The sequence below is a fragment of the Grampus griseus genome, assembly GCF_964374135.1.
Source record: "Grampus griseus genome assembly, chromosome: 11".
Classification (NCBI taxonomy): Eukaryota; Metazoa; Chordata; class Mammalia; order Artiodactyla; family Delphinidae; genus Grampus; species Grampus griseus.
The window spans coordinates 22,406,507-22,426,174 of NC_139005.1; the positions used below are offsets into that span (position 1 = coordinate 22,406,507).

Genomic DNA, 19,668 nt, shown 5'->3' on the forward strand with positions numbered 1-19,668 from the left:
AAAAAAAAAGTCCAAATACATATTCTCTCCCCAAGTAGAGGACTACTATTTGGTTCTCAGTCTCTGGTCTGAGAAAGTTTCCAAGCGGTTTTTGGTTAAGATAAGGGTGAACACACACACACACACATTGCTCCCTCCCAATACTATCCCTTCTTCTACTCAAAGGTAACCTAACAATTACCGCCTACTCCCCCTTTTGAGGATTAATTCATAGCTCATGAGCAGCACAAGATCCTTATTATTTGGGGTGAGGTTTCTATTTGCAATGTTCGGTGTAAGAAGATGGGGAAGAAGTATCCTTCCTTATGAAGTCCTCAGACTGCAGGGGCAGGGGTAAGGGAAAGGTAAGAGGGTGGCGAGAAGAGCCACCTCTGAAGGCAAATATCCGTAAAAGCGGCCAGACCTTTTGCTCAGAGGTAACATTCCGTGATGGCTAGTCCAACCAAACTGAAATTGGGAATGCAGTGGCTGTTAGAAAATATTTAAAAGGCACGTGATCTAACTTTATTTAGTTGAGTTGTACTTCTTTCTTTTAATAGCATAAAGAGAACAGGCCCCAGCAGCAAATACAAGCTCCTCTGCTTCCCAGCCCTTTCTATCGGGCGCACCCCGTGCGCCGAGACCTGCAGAACCTGCTACCATCTGGCTGGCCCTTCTTCCTGCAAGATGGCTCCTACGCGATGACCATTCCGAAGAATCAGCTCGAGGTGCCACCTACACGCTCAGAGACGGCCCGTGTGCCTCGGCCCCCCCGGGACACGATGCCGGACTCGACAGGACTGGCGATCCCCGATGTGATGTCTTTTTGACTCCCGGACCCCGACTTATTTCATCCCTTTCCTCCCACGCCCGTTTCTTTTCCTTATCCCTTCCCGCTGGTAAGGCGCCTTGGAAGAAAAGGCAACCGGCTTCATCCCGCCTCCCGCGCGCCCGGAGCATAGCCGCAGATCCGGCGGGCGGCAGGGTCTCGGCGTCCGGCGCGCGGGGGCGGCCGCGGGGACGCGCCTTCCCGAGGCCCGCCGCCGAGGCCTGCCACCTCCTACCCTCCGCGAAAGCCGGAGCCGGGCGGCGGGGGTCCTGCGGGCGGAAGTGAGAAGCCAGGCGTGGGAGGAGGCTGCCTGCTGGGGGGCTGGGATCCCCTCCCGGCCGACGGCCCGGGACGACCCGAGCGGGGAGCTATCGCCGCCCGGGCCTTTTTTGGCGCGGACGGAGGCCGGAGGGGCTGAGCCGCAGGTCCCGGGGGGCGAGGCCGAGCCACCGCCCCCGGGACCGGGAGGAGGGGCCGCCTTGGTCCGGAGAGGCTGGGCGGGCGCGGGCGGGCGGGGGCGGCCCTGCGCCGCCGCCGCCGCCTCCGCCTCCGCCGCCTCCTCCCGGCGCCCGCGCTCGGCGACCGCCCCGGAACGCGGCGAGCGAGCGGGGGCGGGAGGCGGGCGCTCAGAGCTGGCTGGAGCCCCGGCCGCCCCCGGGCCCCCGGCCATGTCGGCGGAGGAGATGGTGCAGATCCTCCTGGAGGACCGCTGCTACCCGGTGAGCAAGAGGAAGCTCATCGAGCAGAGCGACTACTTCCGCGCCCTCTACCGCTCCGGCATGCGCGAGGCCCGGAGGCCGGAGGCCGGCGGCCCCGAGGTGCAGCAGCTGCGCGGCCTCAGCGCCCCAGGCCTGCGCCTGGTGCTGGACTTTATCAACGCCGGCGGCGCCCGCGAAGGCTGGCTCCTGGGCCGGCGCGGGGAGCCGGGCGGTGTCGGGGAGGAGGAGGAGGACATGGACGAGGTGAGCCTGCTGTCCGAGCTGGTGGAGGCCGCCTCGTTCCTGCAGGTCACGTCCCTGCTGCAGCTGCTGCTGTCACAGGTGCGGCTCACCAACTGCCTGGAGCTGTACCGCCTGGCGCAGGTGTACGGGCTGCCCGACCTGCAGGAGGCCTGCCTGCGCTTCATGGCCGTCCACTTTCACGAAGTGCTGTGCAAGCCCCAGTTCCACCTCCTGGGCTCTTCTCCTCAAGCCCCCGGGGATGTCAGCCTGAAGCAGAGGCTGAGAGAGGCCCGGATGACAGGGACTCCTGTCCTCGTGGCGTTGGGGGATTTCCTGGGGGGACCCCTGGCCCCTCACCCCTACCAAGGGGAGCCCCCGTCCATGCTCAGGTACGAGGAGATGACTGAACGCTGGTTCCCGCTGGCCAACAACCTTCCTCCTGACCTGGTGAATGTCAGGGGCTACGGGTCCGCCATCCTGGACAACTACCTCTTCATCGTGGGCGGCTACAGGATCACCAGCCAGGAGATCTCCGCGGCGCATTCCTATAACCCCAGCACCAACGAGTGGCTCCAGGTGGCCTCCATGAACCAGAAGAGGTAAGCACCCAGCCGCGGTGCTGCTTTCCCATGCATCCACCTGTTCGGGACTCCGTTCCCGCGTGTTTACTGGGCAGTCACAGGAGGTTGTGCTGAGGTGGGAATGACATCCTCGGGAGTGTTGCTGGCCTTGACTCTGGCAAAGTTCCCGATGGACTAAGAACTTGCTAGGAAGCAGAGGCCCTCGTGAGGTCAACTAGCTGAGTAGTTTCCTCGCAGGTATTGCGCCGTTAGACAAATTGCCTCTTTTTGGCATCTCAGTGGAAAAAAAAGATGTCTGTGGTTTCCTAGAAGGATACTTTCAAAGAAAGCTCTCTTTAATTTTGCTTGTATTTTTACCTTTTTTTTGTTTTTTAGGAACTAATCGTGATTATAATGACACATGGGCAGTAACCTGTAACACTGACTTTGGAGGATCTTGTTGTTAATGACTTTGAAGCTTTCCGCACTGAGGCACCAGGCTATGATCGGAAAATAATCATTGGACTTGTGTTAATATTAGCTATACAGGATTACCTTTCTTACTTTTTGTCCTCTCTTTTGCATATCACTTTTCTTCCCAGACAGTCTTCATTATGGACCCAAGACTTGAACCTGGCATTGGTCACCTAAAGAATTAGAACATTACCATCCACACCAGCCTTCTCCCTTCCCATTCTGCAAATCCCTCCCAACATGCACTTGGGTGACTTGAAGAAAGGCAGAGAAAAGGAGGAGATTGCGGGGAGGAGGAGGGAACAGAGCCAGGAAAAGTACTGGAAAATAAGAGCAAAGAGCATTATAGGAAGAAGTGGTAGGGGAAAAAAAGATGGTAGGGCCCAAGATGGCCCAGAGCCATTCAGAAGTGGGAAGAAGAATCAGTGTAACCCAAGAAAGGACAGGAATACCTTTTCTTCTTGTCCACCTGTACCCATCTCAAGCCCCGCCATGGCTCCTCCTCTGAAGTGTGGAACGAGGAGTTGGGGGACTCACAGCCAGGCAAAAAAAAACAAACCCAAAAAACTCTTAACAGGAATGGGAAGGTCATTACACATATTTACTTGACTCAAGGTTCCCCCCCACCAGCCTAAGGGGGGGAGGGGTCCACTGGTGTTATTTCTACTATAATATAAAATTCAATTTGGAAAGTTTTTTTCTGATGATAAAAAATACATAGTTATGCTAGAAAACTGGGAAAATGTCAAAGAATGAAGAAGCAAAAAGACTATCACTCCCACTCCCTCTGATTACCATCTACAGGTTGGCTTATTTTCTTCCAGCCCTTCTTTTTTTTTTTTTTTTTTTTTTTTTGCGGTACGTGGGCCTGTCACTGCTGTGGCCTCTCCCGTTGCGGAGCACAGGCTCCAGACACGCAGGCTCAGCGGCCATGGCTCACGGGCCCAGCCGCTCTGCGGCATGTGGGATCTTCCCGGACCGGGGCACGAACCCGCGTTCCCTGCATCGGCAGGCGGACTCTCAACCACTGCGCCACCAGGGAAGCCCCTTCCAGCCCTTCTTTAGTGCATTATTTACACCATTGGGATGATGTATTCAAAATTTGATATCAGAGTGTTATTTTTAAACGGATTCTAAGAGCTTTAGTTGAAGCAACAAGGGAACATGCAGTGGTGATGGGCGGTGCTCAGATGAGGGGTACAAGGCCCAGCAGGTTGTCACCTCTACACATGTGTCTCCTGCTGTACATTTGGTGCTCAACGCGCCACCCCTAGCTCCAGAACTCTAACACGGCACCTCATGGGATTCTCTTTTCTCCACAAATCCTTGGTAGTCCTTTCCCCCCGCCCCCAGGAATGCCCTTACTGTCCTCTTTAGGGGGAAAAAAAAAGTATTTGAGTAATGCATGAATACATGCTTAGAAAAATTGTAAATGACAAAAAACACGGAGTAAAAAAATATGTGTATCTGTAGACATGTTATAGTTATGTAAGTCTATAAACATTTATATTTATACATTATAAAGGTATATTTATAAATATGGTGATAGTGGTTAACGGGAAAATGTCTGCATCTTACACATATTTTTACTCTAAAATTGATTAGCTCATGCTGATTATTGTGGCCCTTGATATTTCCACTCTGAGCGTCTTGTCTATATCAGCACATATAGATCCACCTCACTCTTGTTAATGGCTGTTCAGTGTTCCAGCCTATGGATGCACAGGACTGTAATTAGTTCTTCCCTTATTCGTGAGCATTTAGGTCATTTCCATTGGCCATTAATAAACAGTGCCATGTTGAACATCTTGGTGTACGTGTGCCTAGCTTAGTAGGCATATGTGAGTTAGTTCTATATGGCAAATGCCTAGAATCCCTGGATAGGTGGGGCAGAGCGTACATGCATTTAAAATTTTGGTAGCTCCTGCCAAATCGTCCATCAAAGGATTGTTCTAGTTTCCTCTCCTGTCAACAGTGTTTGGGCTTGCCAGTTCCCTAGACTCTTGCCAAGATAAGACATTATCATCATTTTTAAATTTTTACCAATCTAGTAGGCAGAAACACTGGTGTGAATGTCTTTGCTTGGAAGAGAGATTGTTTGTTTCATATGTTTATTGGCCATTTGTATATCTTTTATAAATGGCCTTTGCCGGTTTTTAAAACATTGGCTTATCTTTTTCGTATTCATTTTAGAAGTTCTCTTCACGTATATAGATATTAGTCTCTCGTCTCTTAGGTAATGTTGCACATGTTTTTCCCCTGCTGTTACTTTATCAGAAGGCTCAAAAGTGAAATGCCTTAAGTGAACAGGCAGGTAAGGTCAGTGAGTAGAGGGGTGGGTGACAGTTACGATGAACCAGAGAGCTACTGACCCACCGCAAGAGTGCTCCACCTCTTGGCCGCAGCTGGTTACTGCTGCAAAGGCGTGAGGAATGGTGTTGGCAGACATCCAGCTATCTTGATTTTTTTTTTTTTTAGATGTTGGGGGTAGGAGTTTATTAATTAATTTATTTAATTTTGCTGTGTTGCGTCTTCGTTTCTGTGCGAAGGCTTTCTCTAGTTGTGGCAAGCGGGAGCCACTCTTCATCGCGGTGCGCGGGCCTCTCACTATTGCGGCCTCTCTTATTGCGGAGCACAGGCTCCAGACGCGCAGGCACGGTAGTTGTGGCTCACGGGCCTAGTTGCTCCGCAGCATGTGGGATCCTCCCAGACCACAGCTCGAACCCGTGTCCCCTGCATTAGCAGGCAGATTTTCAACCACTGCGCCACCAGGGAAGCCCCTGGATATCCTGATTTTTAAATGTTGACAACTTACTCCATTTAAAAAGCAAACAAGTCAACAACAACACAAACCTTGTAGACAAAACAAAGTGTAGGCCACAACTGGCCTTGTGAGCGTCCAGTTTTGGACTTTAGGTTTATAGGGTATTCTAATAGGAAGAGATGTTAAATATTTTGTAGTCAGATTGGTCACGTGGGTCCTGTGAGCTTTTTATCTTGCATACGAAAGGCTTCTACAAGCCAGGACTAAATACTCATCTGTCTCGTGCTCTATTACTTTTATAGTTTTGCCACTTTACCTTGACATCTGAATCTGCTTGGGATTTATTTCCATATGAGGCATACTATAAGGTTATAACATGTTCTCTGAATGTCCCAATAGCCTTAATTCTTCACTGTGATTTGCCAAATCAATTATCCTATGCTAATTTTCCTGTTTTCAAACTGGTAGATTGGCCATTCCTCTACCTATGACACATTTTTAAATTTTTATACCTTGGGAATCTTGTCTGGTAGAACAGACACCCATCTGTTCTGTTTTGTTTTATCTTAATTCTCTTGGTTATTCTTCATACATTTTCTCCTTCAGATATACTTTAGAATCGCCTTGTCAAGTCCTGGTGGAATTTTGACTGGAATTACATTGTATCATAGGTTAATCTGGAGGAGGATTCACAGATTTCTGACACTTTGTAGCTGGAAAAATGGCTTGTTTTTCCATGTATTTATTTGGGTCTTTTGGTCCTTCAGAAAAGGTTTCTTTTATTACCTTTGCATGGTCTGTGTACTTTTTGTTAGAATTATTCTTAGGTATTTTCTAGTTATTATTGTTCTTTTTTTATCCTTCCACTTTTTTTCATTATATTTTTTTAAATTGGGTTCCATATCGGAATTTGTACCCTTCTTTATCTCCTTCATACTTTGACTCAGATCTGACATGGTCTCAACCAGGAGTCCCTTCCTGAACCCTCAGTTGGGCTAAATGATCAAACTTCATGCTTTTCTAGCACACTCCTCACCTTGAATTGAAATCTTCTGTTTATGTTTGTTTCTCTCCTTCCAATTGGGGCCTATTGCTTATTCAATGCTTATGTGTATTCATACTGCTAACATGGTGTCCAATAAATAATGGATGCTTAAAAATACTTGGCTTTTTTGAATCGTGGAATATATTTTACATTATTGTAATAAAAGTGAACACATATATATATGTTTTGTTCTTTTAAAATGTAACATTACAGTGAATATTTTTATCTTGTAACAGTCATTATAGTTATTTAGAATAGCTGAAAAATAATAGTAACATTTAATTAAGCATTTACTCTGTACTAGGTACTGTTCCTACTGCTTTGCATATATCCTCTCACTTATTCTTCACAAGGATTATATTAGGTAGGTTGCCATTTTACAGAGGCAGAGACTGAGGCACAGAAAGTAAATTGCTCAAGGTGTGTAAAAAGTAGAGTAACCGAAATGTAAATATCCGTTGACTAGATATAATGGTTTAGAGAGTTTATAAGTTTTGGCTTAATGACTGACAGTGACCATCTTCATGCAGACCTTTAACTTTTCCTTTTAAAAGTGATTTTCTTCCAAGGAGTGGAGCACAGATATTTCATGCTACTTGCATTGCTTTTCAGAATTTCATTGTGTGTGCCTCAGCCTCACCTCAGCCTCTGTGCCAGCATTATTCTAGTCTCTATTGAATAAACAACAAAGGTGATATGGCTCCCGCCCAGAAGGAGTTTATAGTTGAGTTTGGATGATGAGACAAATAAAAATGAAACCTAGAGTGGGATTATCCCTGGATAATGCGTTCAACACAGATTCCGAAAACACTGGAGGAAACTTAGAACCTTGAGTACAAAGGGCACCTTTAGGCCTCTGGTTACACAGCATTTCACATCTACCTCGATTCACTGCCTTTGTGATGTATTCGGCTGGTTGACAAAGGGGTCAAAGGCAGAGCAGCCCGCTTTCCCCAGGGACTGAACAGTGCAGTGATCCCAGAATCTTAAATAACAAGAGATAGGCGGGAACTCTGGGACTGGGAGATTTTATAAAGCCCTTTGCACCCTGGAGAAAATGGTACAAAAACAAACAAAAAACACAAAGAAACGTTTAGTGCTGTGCTCACTACTTGAAAACAGCAGTGTGAGTACACAGCACTGTTGGAGAGGCTGCTTTGAAGTCCAAGTACACAACACTGCCCGGTGGTCTGAACGTGAATTTGATCTCAGGCGTTGTCAGGACATAACTTTTTACGTGTAAAGGCTTGTGTGCCCATGGAGTTGCTTGCTTCCCTTCCTCACTTTAATTAGCAATAACTTGCAGGAACTGGCACTGTTGCAGCCATCAGTTCATTATTTTCTGTATTTCTAGAGTTATCTCTAGTAACTTCTGTTGCCTTGCACCCTTGCTCTGAAATCGGAGTCGTGTTGTGCCATCCTGTTCTGTGTGTGAACACAGCAACGTTGGGAGAGAAACCTAACAAACAAGTCTCCCGGCAGAGAAGTAATTGCAGTTGTCAGCTTTGACTGTCCCCTTTCCTCTGAGCCAAAGTTTAGTATTTTAGAGCATTTCTAGAGGCATGAAACCTTCGAGAGATTTTGTCCTCTGTGGTTAATTGCAGTGGAGCACAAGGATAGTATGAAGTAAACTATATGTCTGTTCACCTCCCCCCAGTATAATTTTGGCCAGCAGTTTAAACTGGTTTGTGCATTAGGTTTGCTCAGAGGTGGTAGGTAGTAGGGAGCAACCATGACTTTTTTTGTTGCGGTTCGCGGGCCTGTCGCGGCCTCTCCCGTTGCGGAGCACGGGCTCCGGACGCGCAGGCTCAGCGGCCATGGCTCACCGGCCCAGCCACTCCGCGGCATGTGGGATCTTCCCGGACCGGGGCACGAACCCGCGTGCCCTGCATCGGCAGGCGGACTCTCAACCACTGCGCCACCAGGGAAGCCCCACCATGACTTTTTCTGTCTCCTAACCTTCCCTTCTCCCCTCCCTGGTCCCTAGGGGAGGGTAATGCTTGGGGGAAGTGGCAGAGGGGAAAGAGGAGACAAAAGGCCCTGATGGTCCACAGGCTGCACAGTCCTCCCCGGAGAGCTGGAGAAAGGGCTAGGGAAAGGAGCTTGCCTTTGATTCTAAGTTTTACCCTAATGGTAACAACTTTTCTAAGCAACAGATCCTAACAGTGGTTTACATGTCTTGAGCTGTCACTCAGGGCTGCATGTCGTGGTCACTACTTTAAATGTCCTGCTCTCTGAGACGGGCATTATTATTGGCCCCATTTCCCCAAAGGGGAAGCTGAGGCTCAGTGAGTTTCATTAACTTGCACATATCACAGGGCCCGCGCTCTAAGCCACTCAGACCCCGAATCATCCTGCCCTTCCGATGGTTACAATAGCTCTTGTTAGTCTTTGATACCTGTGTGCTGGTGGTTGGCTGGGTTCGTGTTACTCAGCTTTTAAGGATTTCAAAAGCTTTTTATTTCTTCTAAGTGAAGTAGAAATTAGATCGTCATCTCAGTTTTGTCACTTTCATTTCTATTTACTGTAAGTCAAGTATGTAGCTACAACAAATCGTTATTTGATTTAAAATTCTTTTTGCCTCCTGAATGGAGTATGTCAGGGATCAATATTAAGAAAACACTGTAGGGAGTTCCCTGGTGGTGCAGTGGTTAGGAATCCGCCTGCCAATGCAGGGGACATGGGTTCGAGCCCTGGTCCGGGAAGATCCCACATGCTGTGGAGCAACTAAGCCCGTGTGCCACAACTACTGAGGCTGCGCTCTAGAGCTCATGAGCCACAACTACTGAGCCTGTGTGCCACAACTACTGAAGCCCGCGTGCCTAGAGCCCGTGCTCCACAGCAAGAGAAGCCACTGCAATGAGAAGAGTAGCCCCCGCTCACCGCAACTAGAGAAGGCCCACGTGTAGTAACGAAGACCCAACGCAGCCAAAAATAAATAAATAAATTTATAAAAAAAAAAAGAAAGAAAACACTGCAGAGGTGATACTTTTTAAAAATCAGTGATAGCTTGGATTCACACCTTTACCCTTCAGAATGTGGAGAGTAGAAAAGTTATTTTCAGAAAATGGGAAAAGGCAAGAATTTATGGAAGTGAAAGCACTTTGTACAGAAGTCCAGCACTTTGTCCATTACAGCCAGTGACTATTGCAGTTGACAAACGAGAAACCCATCCTCCTGAGGTTAAGAAACGTAGGCAGTGACATGCAGGCAAGCATTCCCTCTAGTGACCCCTTTCTGCAAGTTACCCTTTTCAACTCTTACAACGTGCTTTTCTTTTCCCTACTGAGACTCAGATCAACTGAGATTTAATGACTTGTTCAAGCTCACAGAGCTGTTGAGTAGGGGAGCTGAGACTTCCCTGTACAAGCCTGGGTTCATAATCCTTGGCAGTCTGCCTCTTCATCAAGTGGCCTGTTTTTGGGAGGCAATTGCATCATAAAACAAATTCAATATTGGAAAAGTGTTTCTCTTTTCAAGTGAATTTGAGCATGTTGGGGTCTGGAGAGACAGAGTTGTTTACTTTTAACTGCCTATTTGTTCAGCCTCAGAAAGAAGCCCCTCACATATTGCTTAGGACAAATGATTATGCTGGAGGAATATCAAAAACTGTTCTGATCTTACAAAATTTACTATCTGTGTACCTTTGGGAAGCAAACACAGATTGTGGGCTGGTAAAATTTTAAGCTTTCTTTCCTTCGGATCCCCAAATTTGCACACACAGGGAGGGCATCATGGTCAGATTTTAAGGACCATTGGCAGCAGGAAAGGTAAGCAAAATGAACCAAGGGCCCCCCAGTAACTGCCACCCCGGTGAAGTCTATTGGCGTGAAAAACTGAGTGGCTGGCTGAGGTTAGTGGACAATATGAGGTTCTTGATGAAGAGTACCCTGTTTACTCTCTGATTTGAAAAACAAAACTAAGCTAAAACTCATTTTTTTTTTTTTTTTTTTTTTTTTTTTTTGCGGTACGTGGGCCTCTCACTGCTGTGGCCTCTCCCGCTGCGGAGCACAGGCTCCGGACGTGCAGTCTCAGCGGCCATGGCTCACGGGCTCAGCCATTCCACGGCATGTGGGATCCTTCCGGACTGGGGCACGAACCCATGTCCCCTGCATCGGCAGGCGGACTGTCAACCACTGCGCCACCAGGGAAGCCCTAAAACTCATTTTTAATGTAACGTAAACATTACAGGGAACTTTGAAAAAAATCTTAATTTTTTAGTAGGTGACTATTACCAACATATGTTCTAGATCATAATGCACCATTGTTTATTAAACATCTGTCAGGAGATCAGGCGTGGCTACTTGTTCACTGCTGCTTTTTAATCTACCCTCTGACATGCTTTTTCCATTTGGAGCCTCTACCCCCATTCTTTCTTAGGATGTTGTTACTTTTGAAGAGCTCATTGTGTTGGCATTAGATGAGGTCTCTAAATTCACCGGGTCTAGCTTCTTTATTTCAAACACTAGAAAACTGAGAAATTTTAGTGATGGTATCTTTTCTCTGTGTAGTACTTTCTGATAAGCTGTGTGGTGTAATTGTCTCGACCACCCTGTGATGGGTATGGTCCCCACGCTAGAGACAAAGGTCAGATAGCTGGTTATCAGCAGAGCGGGTCTAGAAGCAGGTCTCCTGCTCCTACAGTAATGCGAAGCTGCTCGTATTACCGTAAACTTGAGATGGTTGCACGTATCACAGTCTATCACAGTCGGCTGACCCAGCACTTGCAAATGCTTATATCCTCCCTGGCCTTCAAAGAGTCCATTAATGTTTATGTACTACACTGAAAGAAATTAATTTTTTTCTTTTCGATTCAAAAGTCATGAGGCTTTTATTTAGTATCTGAAGCCGATAAGCAGAGTTTAGTTGTATTACTGAATATGGGCCTTAAAACCAATGCATTTCTCTTCTAAAAATTATTTACTCTTGTTATAGGTGATCATTTGTTGATAGAGGTGTTTGTTAACATGTGTGAATACCCTAAGAATGCCAGATCAAAATAGTTTTAATTACTTCACTGCTTACCTCCCCCTACCTTATATGTTGTGAAGCAACATAGAAGACGCCCTCATATCGAGGAGGATGGGCGAGTGATCTGCTTAGGTGAACTCATGGTAAAGGGGTGTCTGGACCACCCTGTAGCAAACAACCTTTGCATGTGCTTGTCTGTGTAGGCAAGCCCTGGTGTGTACCTAGGATGGAGCCTACCCACGGGGAATAGAGAGAGGCGAGGGAATGGGGTGGGTACTTGCTCCCACTCTTGGAAGAGGTATTGAGTTTATTTTATTTATTTATTTTTGAGGTATAGTTGATTTACAATGTGAGTTTTTTCTATTTTTTATTGAAGTGTATTTTTACATTTATTTTTCTTGAAGTATAGAGGTATTGAGTTTAGCACATACAAAGTGGTTCTTGGTTTAAGCAAAGCAAGATTAGTCCTTGTTATACTGAAAATTGCTTATCTTCAATACCTAAAGTTTGGAGAATGCACCAAACTTGTGGATTCTTGGGGACAAGAGTGAAATTTGAGATGCCGTTCAGTCATTCCTTTGTCCCCAGGCAGAATAGCACCCAAATTGGAGAGCTCATTTCCTTCAAATATCCAGCAGATTCCTCACGCTGCTTTAGCAGATCATGCCGTTGTCTTACTTCTTTTTCTTGTTTATACTGGCCTAATTTTTCGCTTTCAAAAGCTGTACATTTTATTTTTGGCTGTGCCGTGCAGCTTGCGGGATCTTAGTTCCCCAATCAGGGATCAAACCCGTGCCCACTCCATTGGAAGTGCGGAGTCTTAACCACTGGACCGGGAAAGTCCGTTTTGTCTTACTTCTTCTTTTTTTAAATTATCCTTTATTTATTTAATTTACGTTTTTGGCTGCGTCGGGTCTTAGTTGCGGCACGCGGACTCTTCGTTGTGGTGCGTGGGCTTCTCTCTAGTCGTGGCGTGTGGGTTTTCTCTCTCTCGTTGTGGCGCGCGGGTTCCAGGGCGCATGGGCTCTGTAGTTCGCGACATGTGGGCTCTCTCGTTGAGGCGTGTGAACTCAGTAGTTGTGGCGCACGGGCTTAGTTGCCCCGAGGCATGTGGGATCTTAGTTCCCTGACCAGGGATCGAACCTGCGTCCCCCACATTGTAAAGTGAATTCTTTACCACTGGACCACCAGGGAAGTCCCTGTCTTCTGAATGATCAAAAGAACTGACTTTGTGGGCCTTTGTGTCTCTCTTTCAGGTCTAACTTCAAACTCGTGGCTGTTAATTCAAAACTCTATGCCATTGGTGGGCAGGCCGTTTCTAACGTTGAATGTTACAGCCCCGAGCAGGATGCCTGGAATTTCGTGGCACCCTTACCAAACCCTCTGGCTGAGTTTTCTGCGTGTGAGTGTAAGGGGAACATTTATGTCATTGGAGGATATACTACGAGAGGTAAGTAAAGGGGCCTAGTAAGTGGTCCTCCTACACGTGAGCTTTGGCAGCCTGGGAAAGGGCAGCAGGGGCTGGAGGAAACCCTCTAGTGTGATTTTATGTGTTACATAGTATATATTTACGTATCTGGAAAAAAGAGCATCCTGTATGACAGGGGCAGTTTGGAGAGGAGGGGCCTTTGATGCCTTTGTGTGAGCATGAAAATTGAAAGGGGGAGGGGGAGCTGTGCACAAAATGGATTTTCTTCCTGCTTTGGAAACCCCACCTTGTGGTCAGCCATTCTGTGACTTGGCTGGGTAACTCCCATCCTTCTCCCAAATGCACACTGAATCCGCCCCGTCCAACACTATGGAATTTAGTGCCACAGCATTCTTGCAGATCTTTGTTTTCACTTTCTCCCTTGTGTTTGGGCACAAGCATATCAGATACAGATTCCAGAAGTTCAGCTCCAGGCGGTTGTTCCCATATCATAGAAGGAGCAAGTACATGAAGAGGATTCTTTCCTGACCAGTGATGGGAAGGGGTTGTGCTGGTTATTAAACCGTACATATGTGTTTTTCACTTTTGTGGGTGGGCATTTTATAGTTAATGATATGGAAACAAAAAGTTTCTCCAGAGGTTTTATACTGCTGGTCTTGGTAGGAAGCATCTCACAGCTTGGTTTTCTGTTACTTGGTTTTCTATTATTAACAGTAAGAAAGGCAATGGTGGACCACCAGGAAGAGGTGTGTCTTTCCTGTTATCTCTTTCCTTCCCATAAAGCAGTTGTTTCCAAGTTTTCTTATGGCCAAGGCAGTTTATTTCTTCTTTTGGTCTTTCTGACTGTATAGTGCCCAGAACTTTTAGAAAAGGCATAACTGGACTCTTAGCCACATTGAAGTAGTAGAGTTACCATTATATTTGACGTAGTGAAATAACCTATCACCCCTGTATGGTGTGATGTGGGCAGGACAGAGCTCTCCAGCCCTGGCTGATAACAGGCGTGTGCTGATGGCCCCAGGAAGCTGCATGTGACCATTTATAACTTTGCAAAGAACAGAAATCCACATAATAATAATATGAAGTAGGTGGCAAAAATTCTTTCAACATAACCAGATGTGTCTTGTTTTGGGGATATATGTTTGAGGAAGAAGTTAAATGTAAGGTATTTTATGAGCATTTGATTTACTTTTTTTTTTTTTGGTGACAGCGAAAGATTTTGATGAACACTTCTTAGAGTACCTCTAAACAGTTGATTGGTGGGGAGGGTGGTAGGCGGTGTTTTTGTTTCCTGTGGCTGACTTAACAAATGACCACAATCTTGGTGGCCTAAAGCAACAGAAATGTATTCTCTCACAGTTCTGGAGGCCAGGAGTCTGAAGACAAGGTGTCAGGAGGATCACGCTCCCCCGAAGGCTCTAGGGCAGAAACCTTCCTTGCCTCTTCCCGGCTCTGGTGGCGCCAGGTGTTCCTTGGCTAGAGGCTGCATGATTCCAATCCCTGCCTCTGTCTCCTCTGTGTGTATCCGTGTCTTCCTCTTCTCTTATAAAGACACACATCTCATTGGATTTACAGCCCAGCTGGGTAATCCAGGATGACCTCATCTTGAGATTCTTAACTAAATTACATCCAATAAAAAGTCACATTCAAAAGTTCTGGGGGTTAGAAGATGAACGTATGTTTCAAGGGGTCACCATTCAGCTTTCTGCAGGTGGTTATGTTTATTTATGCGTTTAAGAAGATGCAGTGGTGACATAGGAAGAGGAGAACAGTGAGGCTTTTTCTTTTTCACTCCAAGTTTTCATTACTTGTCCCTAGTGACTCTCCACTGATGATAAGATAATTGCCAGCTTTTCCTTTACGGATACTTGAAAGAAAATGAGACCGAGCAGTCATTTCTTTCACCTTCAACACTGGTGTTCAGGTTACAGTGGTCAATTTTATAGACTTGACTAAACCATAGACCCGGGTGAATTCCTGTGCGTGCATATGTACCTCTATGTGTATCTGTGTGTCTTCTCTCCTAGGAAAGTAAATACAGTTATTTACTTTTGCACATTTCTAAGAATTCTGATTCCTCCCTAGATTTTGTGACACAGCATGCACCCTGTGGGCTGACCCAATGCACACATATCCCTTGGCTTCTCTTCTAACCAGGAGCTGGGAAGCGCTGACAGGAAGCACTGTAACCTGAAGACTATGCCCCTGGTAGATTTCCTAGTTTTTCCATGACCCTGACTGAGCAAATGTTCTTTAGAGTTGACCTGGAAAACCCTTGCTTGTGTGTTTTCTAGTTTCACAAGCTGCTACTAAAGTGCCTTCTTGACTTGGGCCACCCACTGTGATTCCTGTCCCGGCTTCCCGGAGCCAAATCCCCACGATGGGATGGTTAGGTGACGTGGACGGATGACTGTTTGTGTAAGGACTGAAAACGAGTTTTCTACGATGGGAGGGCAGGACAGTTCCTCGTCCTCTGAAGCCCCCCCTCCTCCTCTGCTTGGGCTCTTCCCAGCACTTCCTAATAGTTCCTTGTCTTGAAAACAAGAAGTCATAATTGTCATGAAAAAAAAAAAATTCAGGACTTAAGGTTGGCTTCGTAGCCTGCCGACTTCTTACGTTAGGTGAGACTTTTAAAATTTAGTAAGGAAGAGTTTGTGATTTTTATGATAGCTCTTTGATTGTTTTAATTCTTTGGCCGGCACTGAAGAAATGAAATTCGATAGAAAGTAGTAGTAACCACTAAAAGGAAGAAAGGTGATTTGTTAAATGTCAGAATCAACTCTAAATGTAAAAGCAGAAAGATCTTTCCGCCAACTCAAACGACCTCATCATGGTCTGAGCCCTTGTTGGGTGAGGAGAGAAAACATTTACAGAAGACCTGGAAGGACCTTCAGACCTGGACCTGAGAAATAAATACATTGAAGCTGTGCTAGAATAAGTCTTTTATTCGTGGGGTGGGGAGGGGTTACTGAGGGGCACTAGTTGGATAGATTAGTAACCAAACTCCCTAGGGCTGACTCCTAGGATAAGCTGTATCACAGTCGCTACAAAGAAAAGAAAGAGGGGAGGTCATAGTCTTGGTGGAAAACAGAAGTTGTAACAATTTTGACATTTCTGCAGGCTCCGGACGGGTGCACACACAGGATCTGGACTCCTTTCCCTTCCCTCTGTGCCCTCTTAGGAGACACTTGACTCGGTATCAGAGAGCACAGTGGAGCTCTAATTACTGCCCACTGTGAGTGGGTCCTTCTGTCTCAGGATCAAGTACTCCTCCCAGCTTCTGCAGCCATCAAAAGGCTGTGCGCGTCACTTGGACATCAGTTCCCAAGCTGGACTGTCTCGTACACTGATTTTGTTGTTTAAAAAACAACAACAAACAGAAAGTTCATTATTTTGGCTAATTCAGAGCATTTTTAGTTTTTTTTTCTAAGTCTAAAATATTCCATTTATTCTTTCCTTGAGGAGAAAAGGAGAAAAAAAAGAAGAACGATAGAAAAAAAGAAAAATGAAACTAGATATTTTAAATTTCACAAGCATTTTTCAAAAAGAGAGTAGGCAATAATTTTCCTGGAAAAAGCTCTTCAAAATGATGTCAGGGTAGTCTTTCATTTACCATCCGATTTTATCCACACAATAATTAACCATCTCTTGTGAAACGGGTGGGGAAGGGGGAACGGCCTTTGCCAGTGTGTCTCTGGTGTTACAGTTGGGAAACAGAATTGCCAATGATTCTGTGGCTTGAAGGTCAGAGGTGAGATTTGCTTGCATCTCTCCTGACATGCAGCTCTGCGTCCTTTCCTTTAGACAGCTCCAGAGATCCTGCTCGGCTCGCTTGGCTTGTTTTGTAGAATCTGTTGTCAAGGATAGATCCTCTTGGGGCTCTGCCAGTCGTCTGCGTTAAGCAGTCAGTCATTCAGTAGATACTGATGAGGGTTCTGAGGCTTGGATTCTTTGTACGTTGGCCTGGTGGTTCTCAAAGTTGCAAGCGTCCCAGGGAGGAGGGGGTGCTCTGTCACAGCGGCTCATCTGCCTGGCCTGGCCTGACCGACTCTGACAGCCTCCCAGGCAGGGGACGTACCCGGCAGGCCAGTGGGGATGATTCTGCACGGATCTCCTCCCAGCCATTTCGAAAACTATTTCCCCAACCTCGGCTTTCCTGAAATAGTTTTGCCTCTGTGTTAGCCAATCACTCAGGTGGAGGTAGGCGTGTATGTCCAGCCCAGGCAGCCGGCCTTGCTCCCGGTCGCTGTGTCATCATGCGGCTTCTTCCTGCCTTTCAGACCGGAACCTGAACATCTTGCAGTACTGCCCCTCCGCTGACACCTGGACGCTCTTTGAAACGTGCGACGTCCACATCCGCAAGCAGCAGATGGTGTCCGTGGAGGAGACCATCTACATCGTGGGGGGCTGTCTCCACGAGCTGGGGCCCACCCGGAGGGGCAGCCAGAGCGAGGACATGCTCACCGTGCAGTCCTACAACACTGTCACCCGCCAGTGGCTCTACCTCAAGGAGAACACGTCCAAGTCGGGCCTCAACCTGACGTGCGCGCTTCACAATGACGGCATCTACATCATGAGCAGAGACGTGACCCTGTCCACCAGCTTGGAACACCGAGTCTTCCTCAAGTACAACATCTTTTCGGATAGCTGGGAAGCCTTTAGGCGTTTCCCAGCCTTTGGACACAACTTGCTGGTCTCTTCACTTTATCTGCCCAATAAAGCAGAGACATGACTGAATCGACTTAGTATTTAAAAGAAACCTGGTTCAAGACCAAAAAACAAAAGAACCATGTCTAATTTCGAGAGAGACTGATTTTTAAAGGGAAAATGTGGGGTTTAGGTCATTTATACAAAAGCTGTAAATACACCTACTTGAACTAATTACTTGAAAACTTGTGGAAAAAAGAGACCAACTTTATTATTTTTTTAATTATTGATTTTTAAATTATGGGAGCAAATCCATGATAATGTTTTCATACAAATGTGATACCCTTCGGCCGGTGACTGAAACTGATTCTCAAAAAGAAGATTCATTGTGCCTGCTTGGTAAAGGGCCAAAGTCAATAATTGGCATGAATGGTAAAGATGATTTTAAAATCAGTTTTATTTAGGTCACTTGAAATATCATTGATACCTTAAGTGAGAGATTATTTTTTTGGTTATTAATTTACTTGACAAACATATTAACACTGTCTTTCTCCCCCGGTCACACCCGCATATATTGCAGTGTATTTAAAATAGGTTCTATGTTCGTATATTTTATTTGCACACGACTTCCCAGGAAACTTACACCAGTGGAACCAGTACCCAGTCCTCCCCAAAACCTGCATAAAAACATTCTCAGCTATTTTTCCAGTCTTCTTTTACAGTTATGAATGCTGAGTAAATAGGAAGGTATAACCTCTTATTTCATTTACGTAGCAGATTGCAGATTTATGTGGTCAGATGAGTTGTATTGCTAGGTGTTCTGTATTTCTTAAAAGAGAGGATATATTGTTTCATTCTGTTCTTTTAAAAGGACAGATCTCTGTGTTTTTAAAATCGAGTCTTAAATTTAAGTGGGAAGGAAAGGAAGCACCAAATAACGGGGAAAAATGCCTTTGAGAGTTATTTTATTGACTGTATTTGACTTAGTTCTTTTTTTAAAGTTTGAAACAGTAACTTTATATTTCGGTCAGGCACCTTTCTAATTTAATCCCGGCTTTTTAATTCATGCTTTGCTTTTGTGGGGTAAGGTGAGGGTAGCTTTGAAACGTTTGTGCTGGAGAGAGGGGAAGAAGCCCCTACAGAGATGGAATGGATCTGGTAGGATTTCTGGAATCTGGTAAGGTGCTCTGCTTGCCTTGGTTGGTAAATCAAGTGGAACCCAGCTCAAGCAGTTGTTTACAGTAAGTCAGTTAACAAATGAATACAATCTTCTGCCAGTTACAGATCAGCATTTCTTTAAAAATATACAGGCGTATCTCAGAGATAGTTCAGTTCCAGACCACTGCAATAAAGCAAGTTGCAAGAATTTTTGGGTTTCCCAGCATGTATAACGGTTATATATACACTATACTGTCGTCTGTTAAGTGTGCAATAGTACTATGTCTAGAAAAACAATGTACATACCTTACTTTAAAAATGCTCTATTGCTAAAAAATGCCAACCCTTATACCTGACAAGCTGGGGTTGCCGCAGATCTTCAATTTATAAAAAACGCGTTATCTTCGAAGTGCAATCAAGTGAAGCGCAATGAAACAAGATATGCCTGTATACACGCACGTAAAGAAATTTTATTTTCATTGAAAAACACTTTCTGAGATTCCCTGATTTTCTGTGATGGAATAAGTTTAAACTGTGAGCTGGACCGTATCTTTCTGTCCTAACATTCCAGTTTCAGCATGCCCCGCTTTAAGAAACTCCCGTAGAAAAAGAAAAACTGTTGCAGCAAATTCATGCACTCAGCACACGTGCTGAGCGCCTCTAGTATGCATTCACCATGCAGCTGTCACAGAGGAGGCGGTAACCTTGACAGGCTTCACTTTACCCAAGGAGTCACCCCAGGGTTTCCGGGCAGCTGTGGCGTCCCGTACATATATTATGGTATTTTTAAAATTAGGGTCTACTTGTAAAAATTCTAGTTGCATAACTTTTCAGCAATACTTCTGTTAGGTAAAATGAGGTGTCTTTATTG

The 19,668-nt window shown here is 45.8% G+C and overlaps 1 protein-coding gene across 1 annotated transcript; it reads left to right on the plus strand.

The window, feature by feature from the left end:
- Positions 1–1,476: 1,476 nt before the first annotated feature.
- On the plus strand, positions 1,477–17,894 carry KLHL42 (kelch like family member 42; the record flags this gene model as incomplete). The annotated part of the gene is made up of 3 exons (XM_082666468.1): positions 1,477–2,348; positions 12,820–13,013; positions 17,273–17,894. The coding sequence occupies 3 exons, from the start codon at positions 1,477–1,479 to the stop codon at positions 17,722–17,724; spliced, it is 1,518 nt and encodes a 505-aa protein (XP_082522594.1). The 3' UTR covers positions 17,725–17,894.
- Positions 17,895–19,668: the final 1,774 nt, after the last annotated feature.